Source organism: Synchiropus splendidus, chromosome 8 (genome assembly GCF_027744825.2).
Source record: "Synchiropus splendidus isolate RoL2022-P1 chromosome 8, RoL_Sspl_1.0, whole genome shotgun sequence".
Lineage (NCBI taxonomy): Eukaryota > Metazoa > Chordata > Actinopteri > Syngnathiformes > Callionymidae > Synchiropus > Synchiropus splendidus.
Window position 1 is genome coordinate 25,362,136 of NC_071341.1, and position 12,807 is coordinate 25,374,942.

Sequence of the window (12,807 nt, forward strand, 5' to 3'; positions counted from 1 at the left end):
TTTTGTGGCAAGTTTCTCAGGAAGTAAAAACCACAGTGCCACCACCAGGGAGGTGCACAGGCTGCTGAGAAGGTTGTTGGCTGGAGGCTGCCATCTCCTCAGGACCTGTGTGTCTCCAAGACCCTGGATCAGAGCTGACCATTCTCACTGTGATCGCAGGAGGCCAGGGAACCTGCCCCCTCCACCACCACCCCCATGACGGCAATCACACTATTCAGCTTTAGATCCTGGACGTTACTGCTGTTCAATATTGTACTGAAGCATATTCAACAATGGCAATAAAAATCTTCTGATTCAGACCAGCGCTTTCATTTTCAGTCACTAATAGATGCAGAAAAACATAAGCCTGAGTGTGAACGCTTTTCCTTGTCAATGTCACATCTTTGCCTGCACTGTTCACAGCGACCTCAAGTCTGCCTCTGAACCTCGTCCAACCCGACTCTGGACTCGGTGCTGGCTTTAGGGACAGGAAAAAGTCTCTGATGTAAGGAGTCAAACTCTGGATTCTCCGCCTCACACTCACAGGAATCCTTCCGTTATAGTATGGATTTAAGCCGTAGCAATCTCAGCACAGTTTGAAGACGTCTCAACTGCATTTTGTGTGGTGATGTGGTGATTCACACCCCAGATGTCTTCTCTCAGCACTCACATATTCATTTCCCAACAAGACGCGGCCGTGATCCACTGGTCAAACCCTCCAGCCAACTGCTTCACCTGCACGGAGTAGTTCTTCTTTTCATGTAGGAGAATTTTTGGGAGTGAAATGAGCCCATTTCAAGTTAAAAAAATGAAAAGCTGATTGATGCCGGCTGCGCAGTCTCCACTCATATTGCCTGATTTTGTTTCTGCCGGTGGTGTAAGGCAAATCATCCTTAATCACTCTGGCCTTGCACCGATCATGAATTCAGTCAGAAAAAGAAAAGAAAAGGAGAAACTCTTTCTTCATGGCAATGATGTGCTAATCCTCCTCCAGGTGCTTCAGATGAGCATTTTAATTAGTGTCAGTGTGTGGTGGACTGGTGGCATCGGACACTGACTGTTCTGATCCCAACTTTATTAAACAAGAACGAGCACACAGTGACAGGCAGAACGGAGACGTGGGGACGTCCCCGCTTTCCCTAGGGTGAGGAGTCCTGCCACTCGGGAGAGACTCGGAGTTGAGCCAGTGCAGGTGGTTCGGGCATCTCATGAGATGGCCAGTGGCTCTGCTGGAGGATGGTGGAGGCTGTGGACTGTCCAGATGATGCAGTAAAACGTAAAAAAAGTTAACGCTTGGTCGATAAACCTGAATCAATCCAAAGGACTTTGATCGGAATCGCAGTCTCAAGCTTGTTTTATACTTGTGAAATCTCAAAAATGGTGCTGAATACACATGATTTAGTTCAGCCTTTCCTGTTGTTCTCATCTAAAGTAAACCTGAGTCGTGGCTCTGAGTTACTTCATTTGGCCAAAGCTGCTCACTCTTATGGCAAAGTGGACGGATGTGGCTTTGTCCCAGGCTGTTTGACCATGCGAGGATGACCTGGTAACTGTCCGAGTATTCCTGTAAAACCAAAAGAATCATTTGCTTAACACACCGGAATCAAAAAGACGACTGATAAAAATCTCTCAGGCGATTACAGGGCAGCTGCGAACGCTTCCCTTTACAGTGGTTGGGAAGGTTCTTAGTTCCCACTGTCCACCATTTGAACTGATAGACTTCAGTCCAACTTCCAGATGTAGCAACAGAATGGATATATAATACATGTGTTTGCATCCTTGATTGACTTTACTTGCTTTGAGCTGAGCATTTGAAGCAGGAAATGAGGACTCCAGGCAGGATGAACAGAGCCAGAGATGATTTTTTATTGTATTTTTTCACAGCGTGCTTCATTAACTTTTCAAATCAACAACCATCACAGTGAACCGAGTTCCTTTTTTCCTTCAGTTGAGCGTGTGTGAGGTCTCAGGGTACGTGAATCATGTCAAAGGGCATCAAAAAGCCCACTTTCATGTCGACACATAGCAGCTATTTTGCCGTTTTCTCCTCCACTATATTGTCCTTCACTAATCAAAACACCTTTCATTTTTCTCTTCTCACAAGTGATTGCTCTCTGTTTGACTCCTGCCCCTGCTGAAAGCGTTTCATTTTCGTTATGCAGAAGCAGAAGAAACTCTATTAAGAGTCGCACTCCATGCTCTGGGGGACAGGGAGTAATGAAAACCCTGAGCAATAAAAAAAACTCCAGTCAGGAACAAAGGCAATGGACATGAATGGGACCAAGTGTGGATCTTGTCTTGACATCTTCTAATGGCGAGTGAGCCGAGGTTAGGAAAACAACCAGGGGAAGAGAAATGCAGAACTTTAGAGGCCACACCTATGTCTGAGAAGGTATTTTGAAACAATCGATAGAGCAACACTGCACTGCGAGCACGACGGCGTTGCCGAGGGCACATTCTGACATAAATATATACATCTATCAAGCCTTGAGAAGCCACTGCATGATTTAAAGTATGCACTTCAGGTTTTATGCACAGTTATTCCTGTCTGTTTGTCTGCATTTAAGAAGTTTCAAGAATATCTCCATCTTGTGGGCGTCTTTCTTGAAGCAGTTGAGCAACATGTAGTCCCTCACAACAGACTCCAGCATCTCTGGAGGGCCTTCGTACTGGAAGGGGCTCTGCTCGGTGTAGCTGTTGCTCAGTATCCCCTCATCCAGCATCTGGCAGACAAGAAATCCATATATTCAAAAGGTAGTCATGAGAATCTTCGACTCATCTTCCACCCATCCAATACTTTTCCACGAATGAGCGCCACCGTTTTACGAAGTGATGAGCTGATGAAGGTCATTCATTTGGTAGCTCAGTAGGAGGCGCTCTGAACTGACATGGCTGCTCAATCCAAAGCTCTCAGGGCAGAGAGTGCCATCTAGTGGGCTCAGAAGATCAGGACACTGGTTGATAAAAGGTCGTTTCTGTTTACCCTCGCAGTCTCGAGTACTCAGACATATGACAACAGTCGTTATTTGTCATGACATTGTAATAACGTTGCACTGATGCAGTGCTTTTTGACTGAGGTGAATACAGCCTCTGTTATGATCCAGCAAAAAAAAAAAAAAAAGTTCATTTCAGTATGCGGAGGATTTGATAAACAAGTGTTTAAAGTGGAGACAAACAGTAATAATTGTTTCTAAAAACACTGTCACTGTCAAATAGCACCGCTGGACGTCAACGCTAATGATTTGGCAACTCTGCAAATATGTGTCACTTATGTGGGAAGAAAAACTAACACTAAAACCTCAACGCAACACAACTGGACCACGTCCACATGCAGGGAATATTGAATATCTACCTTCTTAATGAGGACAATGACCCCCTGCTCCAGACTGATCAGTTTCTCCGACACCCACTTGGTCTTGTTCAGCAGCACATCTGGGGCGTCGTCGTAGCGATCCAGTGTGGTCTGCAGGTAGACTAGAGGCTCAATCCAGGACTGAATCAGCATCAGAACGGAGTGCAGCAGCCATTTATCCTGCACAGAAGACGGGGAAGAACATGCTGCGGGAGGGTGGAACCAACAAGCCCTGAATCCTGAGGACAAGCAGGTCTTTACACTGTCACTGCGAAAATGAGGATGGTCTTTAGATGGTAAAATCAAGCCCACTTTGTCTGAAGGTGACCAAAAAAAATAAATGAATAAAGAGATGAATAGTACAATGAGACGGGTGCTGAAGATACAAGTGTGGCAGGGAAAAGTCTTGGACAGAACGGCGAGCACTGTAGCACTCCGGTCTGGAGGCCGTCACTGACCCAGTGAGCAAGTCCTCGCCATAGAAAGTATGAAGAAGTAGGTGCTACTCACAGATATCTGCTGGATTTCACTTTTGGTGCTGGGCATGGCCAAGGATTTAGTGATGCATGCGTAGCCCACCTGGTTCATTTGAGGGCGAAACGGAAACGGGACAAACATTTCCTCCTGTATGGACACACGCAAACAAATATAAAGTAAAGTTATTAATGTTAACAGGGACATTAGTCGACAGAAGAACTTCCTGATGGACAACAAGACTCACGAGCCCTGGGATACAATCACCTTCTTCCTGAGCCCATTACTCACGCTGTGCCACCCTTAGTTTCTGATAAATGTTCCATTTTTGATGACCTTAGCATTGCATAGGTGGACATTTCCAACTGCTAAAAATACCCTGGTCATGGTCTCAGTCTGCTCCTGCTCTGGCACTTGACTCAGGAGACCTAAAGGCTCTCTTCATGACCAGCTTCAGACACACCACCCGCCACAAAAGAAGCAATGGGTCTCTTTCTGTAGGTGTCCTGTGGTCGCCTCGCCACTCCAGGCAAGACCTTGCATTTTTGTTTCAAAAGGCAGAATTAAATATCAAACATGAAGGAGTCTCAGACTCTCCAGGTTGCAGTGTATCATCATCACTTTGGTACTACTCGGATGGAGGACATATTTGGCACAGAGGAAAAAGAGAGATGATGACTTTGACGGCTGGCAGAGAGGCGACAATCTTGTCGGCATCAAAGGCAAGTAACACAGAGAGTCTGAAAGCAGGGGTGAGTTATTTCCGTCGACTTGTGGAGCACAACGCCAGACTTGTCTCGCTGCTCCTGCACGCTCATTAGTCAGTGATGGAAATCGAGATTTAATTCAGTCATCGCCAGAAATGAATCAGGCATGTAGTGAGAAGTGGTATCTGCAATCTTGAGCAGATGGTGAGAGCAGAGTGGGCAGGATCTGTTCGCCAACTTTCTCGGGGAGGGGCGGGGCTTATGTCAGCCTATGTCACCCGACACTCACACGGAAGCTCAGTGGCCAGCGTGGAGAGCCATTTTCAGATATGTTTTTTGCTGCAAATTAACTAGAAGAGACACATTTGGGCGAATAAAACTATGATAATAGACAGGTAAAGTGATCAAGATCCAATTTCTATGAAGCTTCTTTCTGTCCCGGGTTCAGTGTCGGAGTCTTCTGGTTCACCTCAGCGGACTCCTGTGAGTCTTGTATGAACATCAGCAACATGCTTAGCGCATACAGACGGCGTCAGGTGGCGCGTAAACGGACCCTCCTTCACTTCAGACACACCAGAACTTCAAGTCTCCGCCCACGTCACCATCACCGCGACATGGCCCCACGCTGTGGCTGCCCCTCTCCCAAGCTCTGGATGATGGTGATTCAGGTGGTCCTCAAGTCCACCCACTATCAGTACAGCAGCTCTGAGATCACTTACTTTGGGTTGACGAAAATGATCAGCTTTTATTTTCACTGTAAAAAATGTGTTCCAGGATGTTTGTTATTGGTTGCAATCAAGGACTTAGAATACTTCAAATAACAATACAGAGGAAAAATATCAGGATCTCATATCAGGAGCCACATTTAGAGAAAGAACTTATTGTAAGAAATTTAGTAAAAGAACGCGTTTCCATCAACCCCTGGGTAAATGCAGCTACTTTTATATGATGTTTGTACCTCACTACATATTTGATTCCTCCTCCTGTTTCAAATATTCTTTGTCCCACATGCTCCCAGTCTTCAAATGATCGTTTTCACCGAATGGTTCTGACGTTGCAGTATACTCTATGTATCATACAGAGGTATCACTAAAGACTGGGAAACGCACATCAACCACGAACAGACCAATGACGTGCTTCTTCACCGTTAATAACCAGTCAATATGGTGCCATTTTCAGTGACCCAGTCTGAGGAACATGATTGGTTATTGTGCAGTGTAAAATGTGGCGGTTGCCGTGACTTACAAACATGGTGCAGGCTTCCTCTGAAACGCGGTAGATGAGCTCAGCGTGCTGGATGACCCTGTCGAGGAGTTTCTCCTGGGAGATTGACAGGCAGCGCGAGAGGCTGCCCTGCTCGTCCTTACAGTCCAGCGGCATGCTCGCCGTCATAATGAGGGGCCAGAGCAGCGCGGCCCAAACCGTTCCCTGCACCACTGCCATACAAAGAGGAGCAGAACAGGTCAGTTCATAAACCAACTCTTCATACTCAAATACGATCGCCGACAACAAATGACTTGTATTACCTGCCATTTCCACTCTGTGCACCTGGAGTACTCTGCGCCATGCTGGCGGAGCTTTTAAAGACGGACGAAGGCCATGAATAACAGAACGCCGGCGCGTCTTACGCAGGCCCCTGTAAGAAGACCCGGGTGGAACCTGATGAATTTTAACACTCATGGGTATCGCAAAAACAGCAACTGAAATTCTGCAAAAATGAAGACTGAAATCATTTCCAATATGGAATACGAAGGTTTTACGTGAAGATTTGTTTACTGAAGGTTGCTGAAGATTTATACACCCCTGCTCGGTGGTCATCCTGAGGACCTGTAGCCACCAATAAGCAACAGCAGGCTTAGCAAACGTAGACGTGTTGATCTCCTTGACAGGGAAAATGAAAGAAAAGAATCCTGACTGAGTGACACTGAGCTACAAAAGGCAGTTGAATAACTTGTGTGGGGCTGCACATGAGAGCCACGACATTTTTTCTTCCAAGATTATTCACATCATATTCAGCAATAGATGTGTCGGCTTAAATAAATCGAGCCAGCAGCTATTGTGTTTGGACAATGCTGCCTCTCACGCATTTACTTAGATTCAGAGCAATATTGAAAAGCATAAACGACAGTTACATTAGTAAAGCACATTTCCTGCTCCACTTGTCTTATCTCTTCTTACATCACCTCTTCTCTCTGTGGAATAAGACTTGTATTCTTTGTCATTGCAGGAGCAAGAACACATCCATCACTTCTCAGTGGCATGTTTAAATCAAAGCATGCTCGAGACATTTGAGGACGGAGGTTTCAAGACGCATCTGATTAGTGTCCAGTTGCGGATCTGGACGACGCAGGTTTCCCATTCACATGTTGTCAGGACACTTGAAACCTTGTTCAAAAGCAGCAGTGTTTAATATGTAGTCCTGCTCTGGACATGCTTCCACCTGTCACCACTACACTGACCACCACTTGATGATTTTAGAAAACAGATTTATATTTTACCGTAGCAGTAAAGTTTTAGTAGTGAGTACTATCCCAACGTTACTGATGCACAGATACACATATCAGACAATGGAATGTCCATCAGTTGAAGATGACGCATTTCATTCGCGAGACTACAAAAAGCTATGAAAATATCTAGAGAAAAGTGAAGGTGAGTCTTGGCAATCCGTACCGTCATGTTCTGCATCTGTTCTTTTATTTTGTTGTTTCTGTTTCCTGTCTTGTGTTTGCCCCAGTGTTGCAGGCACACAGTTGGGACCAATTCCCCTCACCACCTTCCCTTCTTCTATGACCTGGTTCCGCTCTGCTGTGCCAGATGGTCGCTTTGCTTCTTCCGGTGAAGTTCTCCCTCTCCTGATATTGTTCCCGTGTTGATTGACAGTATTTAGATCATGCATGTGTATTAGTTTTCTACCGCCTTAATTTTATTCTTTGTTTTTTCTTCACCGCTTTGCTGTGTTCCTCAGGTGAGTGTTTGTTTACTCACATTTTGCCTTCTCTTTATCTATCTTTGGTGACAAAGTCCTTGTTTCCCAGGTTGTGTTTGATCTTTGTTTCTTGTATATTAAAACGGTGTATCCCTTACTCTGGTCGTCGAGTCTTCTGTTTTCGATTTAGCCTTCGGAGTCTGGTCCCCTGAGCACCACGACACTGACCATGAGTACGTTTTTCTAGTTTGTTTAACACCCATTACAAGTGCCCTTATTTCCACTGGTTTTGTGGATCGGCTTCCAGTATAGAACAGCTGTGTCAACCACGGCGGCTGGTGTCCAAGCTGATTAATCAGATGAGTCAAAGGTACAACAGCAAGGACCAGCAAGATAAGGGCCACTTTTGTCAAAGCAGCTGGCTGGGTTGAGTGTCATTGTCAGAGATGCACAGTATAAAAAGGAGGCAGCTGAGCAAAGGTGAATGCTTATCTCTGGAGGGAAAAACTGAGATGATGCCTCATCAAGAGATGCGTACGCTTTCAAACTCCTTCACTTCGTGGCACCAACGTTTGGGAAGTGGACCAAGCAGGCTGGCTGACGCCAGGGAAAGTAGATGAATTTGTGGTCAGCCCTTGTTGTTTGTGTGTCATTTCTTAGATACTTCCATGATTATGCTTCAGTTTGTTTATTGCTCATTTGTTTTGTACGTTTGTCCGAAGCACTTTCCCAGTTGGGGGGATCCCCGCTGACCTTGGTAATAAAGCTGGCTCTGATCACTGCCGACTGTACTTGCAGGACACGCTAAATTACATGCAAGTGTTGAAGAATAATGGGACACTTTGTCAAGAAGAGTGAGTGGTAAAATCCCTTTATTATTAGTAACTCATTAGTATTAGAGTTTCCTGGAAGCTTCAAGACAGAATTTGAGGTGACCAGTCGGGTTGCTGGGTATTTACAGGGTGGGAAAACAAGACAGTGAAATGTTGCAGTTATAAAGAGTTTGACACTTTAGAACTTGTTTTAAATGGATAACAAACGCCCACACAAAGGCCGTCTCGGCCGCGCCTCACCTGTCAAGGCTGATGCAACGTTACCGAGCCTTCATATTGGAATATCACGAGGATAAAATAATGCTGATATGGCTGAGCGATTAGCCTGGGGTGTGTTTGTGCTGCGCATGTTTTTAATGGGACTGAGATGCACACGATCCCCGTTCCTCAGGCGGGTGAGAAAGCGCCACGTTGGGTTGACATTTGTGGCGCTGCATTGTCTCTCCGTGTATGTTTGGATGCAGCGGCTGGATTTGCTGGGTTGTACAGCTGTCGTCCAATTCACATGTTGCAGCACTGAATTATTGAACCAAAACACTTTGTGTCTGGACAGAAAGCCGTTCCCAGTACAGTACACTGGACGTGTGACCTCTTCAGAACTGGAATTCTCTCATGATGTAGTTGAAATTGGCTGAGTGCACGTGTGTCATAATCGCTTCAGCACAGTGCTGCAGAGCAGATGATGAAAGGGTGAATTTGAGCTCTTCTGGTATGATGCATTTAGAGACCATGTGTGCTACACACATCATCGCGATCATTTAGCCACATTATCACACACTAGTCAGCCTAATATCATCATGTTGGGAGGGTGAAACCATTTCAATACACACACTTTACAGTATGTATGATGTTGACCTGTGTGTATCTTGTTGCTTGGATTTCCTGACTGAGACCTATGAAGGACACCAGTTAAACTACTGAATTTATGATACAAATATTTGTTTTCATTCTATTAAAGCAAGCCCGTTTCCTCAAATGGAAAATAAACAGCATTATGGAACAGACGTTACATTTTCAAGAACGTGTGTTGGCTCTACATGTTCCCTCTACACGAGTGATTCTTCAGCGTAGGGCTGGGGCCCATGGTGGGGCTGCGAGCGCCCCTTACAGGGCCCCTGGAGTTTTTTTGTTTCACACCTCTGGGCCATGAGACGCTCAGCTGTAATACATTTGGCACATATGGTGGCAGCAGTGAGTCATTATATGGACTTGACAGCTGCAAATGTGTTAGCAAGTGTGGAGAAGTTTTGAAAAGAAAATGATAAAGAAAGCAACGCCACCTCCACAAGAGTACAAACTGTCCATGAAAGCAACTGTCGATGCGGTTTTTTAAATGAATTTGAAAATTTTATGGAGATACTTTCATTTAAATTTTACATCTCTTCTGTAGAGTTTATTTTGAACAAAAATATACCATTTTATTTATAATATTTTGACAGTTTTATTTTGGGAATTTTACTGCTGACGTACAATTTGATTAATTCAACAATTTGTGTCAAGTGTTCCTTTTTTTCTTCAGTAAATTTGATAATGACTTGCACCTGCTGCTGCTTGGACTTTTAGATGACAAATATCTTTGCAGTGATCACATGGTTTCATGCCATTTCACAAGGTTTTAGTTTGTTCACAAGTAGATTAAACGTGCTTATTAAACACAAAGGAAATCAAGAGCAATTATTGGGTTCCATTACTTGAATGGCCCCGGGGGCCCTTTGTTCTGGAAAAGGTGGGCCCCGAGATCAAACAGGTGAAGAACCCCTGGCTCTAGACGATTGGACTCAAACAATAAAGTGAGAATGATCCTAAAGTAGTCCAACTGTAGTGTATTCTATTTTGCACCTTTTAATGCTTTAAATATTTCATCTTTGGATTTTGATTTGCAACAATCCTCTCCGCTGCACTTCTGCACCGATGTCTTGTCATGATGGTGTGGAGCGTTTGTGACAAGTCTTGGGGATAAAGAAAGATGGCATGAAGCCTGAAATCACATCGGTCACACCTGCGTGCCAATTACCGTGAATGACATATGCAGGCTCACAACCAAGGTGAGGCGGCTGCTACGTGTCAAGAGCATGAGCCATCGCTCTGCCCTGAAATACAAATAGACAGCTACACAGCCACTGCTATTGAAGTCGGGATTTGCGTGGGCCGAGGCAAAACTGCACCACATCGCCACTCTGCAAAGCTTTACTTTTGCCCTTCTTCAAAGTGAAATTTACAAAAAGGAAATGCTCGGCGAGGTTTATTCTAAAGAAGATCCTGATGGTGGGAAGACAAAAGGTACTTCACACCATCCTCCCTAGGGCGCATGCACTCGGAAGCTCCTCTTCTCTGCTCTGCTCTTTATCCTGCCTCCATGTCCTCCCCTCAAGCCTCCGCAGCTCTGCCTCTTGTCTCTTCCATATTTTACCGTCGTCATCCCTGCTTCAATTCCCTTGTCTTCCCTACTGGCGTTTCTCAGACATCGGCTCAAATCAGCTCATCGAAATAAATTGGGAACCGTCTGAAAATATTAAATGTTTGTCTTTAATTGAAATGTTTTTGTAAAAAAATAAAATAATTAAAAAAAGGCTGACCATGTGGAATAAGGAAAAGAAAATGATGGACTCTGATCATCATGTTCCATGTTTGGCTGCCTCTGGATTTTCTGGTCACCTGCCAATGTAGCTGGAATTGTTTCATCTGCTGGGGAACCAGCGTTTTTCCAGGTGATGGATGGACTGATGACTTTCAGAGATAAAATACCACAAGTGAGAGGCCAGACATCATCACCAGTGTGCATGTACCCCACCTCTCTGCTTTAGTAGTCCCTGACCTGGCAACATTACTGTCTTACATAGACCACTAACCAGTGACACGCTTCTGGGGCGTCATGAAACCGTGTCCCCAGTCTCAGGGCCCGCTAGATGGCGCTCGCTGCTTCAAAAACTTTGGATTTCAACAACCATTTCAATGAAGCCTCACAGCATTTTTAAACCAACAGCTCCACCAACTGTGCTCTAAAAATAAGGACACTGTGTCACGAAGCCTCATCAGCCCATCAACGTTTCGGCTTGAGCATGTGACCACAACAATCTCAAATGTCGACATGGATTTATAGATGAGGTTAGATCCCTCTTTAGTTTCATGTTGTCATGTCAAAGCCAGTTATAGTCTGCTGAATACAGAGAGTCAGTTCATCCTGCAACATTCGTGGCTCATGCATGACAGTGTGACAGCCCTGCTGGATGCAGCGCTTCATGAGAGGCCTGGGGGAAGACTCTGTTTGAGCAAGACTAAAACAATGTTGAAGTTGGCTATAAAGTAAAACGGCACTCATCCAGTACACGGTGCTCCAGTCCAGTCAGGCAGAGTCAGCGCTCGTAACATGACGTTTAGACTTGTGAGGATGGGTTCAAAACAGTGAGCAGAGTCTTGTGCTACATGACTGGTGTCATTCACATTCAGTGCACTTCATTACTGTGAAGATCAACGAATGGAGCAGGACCCTAGTGCCGAGATGAGGAAGTCACAGGAGGCCAGATGTGGAGTGAGTGCAATCTTCAATATTACACAATAAATCAAACAGAAGGCGTCACTGAACCGGGAGAATCAAACAAACGTAAATCTGTAAACAGAGAGACAAAACAATGAACAGCAATAACAAAAATCACAAACGCCGTCGTCAAAACAAACTCACGAGGGACAGAAAATACAAGGTAAGAACATTCTAGGAAACAGAGGAAGGAATGAAACAAGGAGTAAATAATGAAGGGAGCGAGCGATAGCCAACAGGAAGGAGGAGAGCCACTATATCAGAGGAACAAACGCAGTTGATCTGGCACGAGCTCCTGGAGCCCAGGTGCTTAAGAGGTCTTGACGATGATTAGACGATGAACTCCAGCCGTGCGCCATCAACCAGGAAAGGGAGAAACAAACACACAGAAGTTACAACAACCAAAATAAAAGCCAATCAGGACAATTCTTCAATTCTAGTGTACAGGTTGGATGACACTCTCTGGGTATCCACCGTCCACTCAGTCCACAACTGTGTGGAGCACTTTCTCCCTGACAAGGGAAATAGGACTGGAATATAAACCAGTGCTGTAGTCGAGACCAGGTGGAGACCAGGGCACACGGAGAGCAAGACCAACGTGGAGGGCGAGGTCAAGACCTGGGCCAAGACCGAAGCGAATACGGAATACAGACGCGCAAGTCATACATTTCTTTCTCACTGCAAAAGAACTGGTTGCTTTTTTTTTTTCTCTCCAGTTCTATGAAGACATGCCAGCTGTCTAACTCTGCTAAACACCTCGCGCACCCAAGTGATGAGTGAAAGGAAGGTGTCATGATTCCGCTTTTATTTTGCTCCTGTGAGTCCTGTTTTGCTTTCTCCCTCCCTCCTTCCTGTTCCTGTGTCACACGGCTGGAGCCAGTCACCCTCTGATCACCTGTGTATAAAAACACCTGGACTCAGACGCCAGATTGACTCCTCTTGTTCCTATGTTAAATTGGCGCCGTTTGTTTGTTTGTTTGTTTGTTTGTTTGTTTGTTTGT

General features: G+C 45.1%; 1 protein-coding gene across 1 annotated transcript; it reads right to left on the reverse strand.

The window, feature by feature from the left end:
- Positions 1–2,507: 2,507 nt before the first annotated feature.
- smtla (somatolactin alpha) lies at positions 2,508–5,955 on the reverse strand. The gene is made up of 4 exons (XM_053872967.1): positions 5,758–5,955; positions 3,842–3,955; positions 3,332–3,511; positions 2,508–2,702 (listed from the first exon to the last, which is right to left on the reverse strand). The coding sequence occupies exons 1-4, from the start codon at positions 5,953–5,955 to the stop codon at positions 2,508–2,510; spliced, it is 687 nt and encodes a 228-aa protein (XP_053728942.1).
- Positions 5,956–12,807: the final 6,852 nt, after the last annotated feature.

Coding starts and splice junctions, on each gene's coding strand:
- smtla (XM_053872967.1), bottom strand. CDS start 5,955: ATGGCAGTGGTGCAGGGAACGGTTTGGGCCGCGCTGCTCTGGCCCCTC. Junction 3,956..5,757: donor AGGAAGCCTGCACCATGTTT/GTAAGTCACGGC, acceptor GTGTCCATACAG/GAGGAAATGTTTGTCCCGTT. Junction 2,703..3,331: donor TCATTGTCCTCATTAAGAAG/GTAGATATTCAA, acceptor CTTGTCTGCCAG/ATGCTGGATGAGGGGATACT.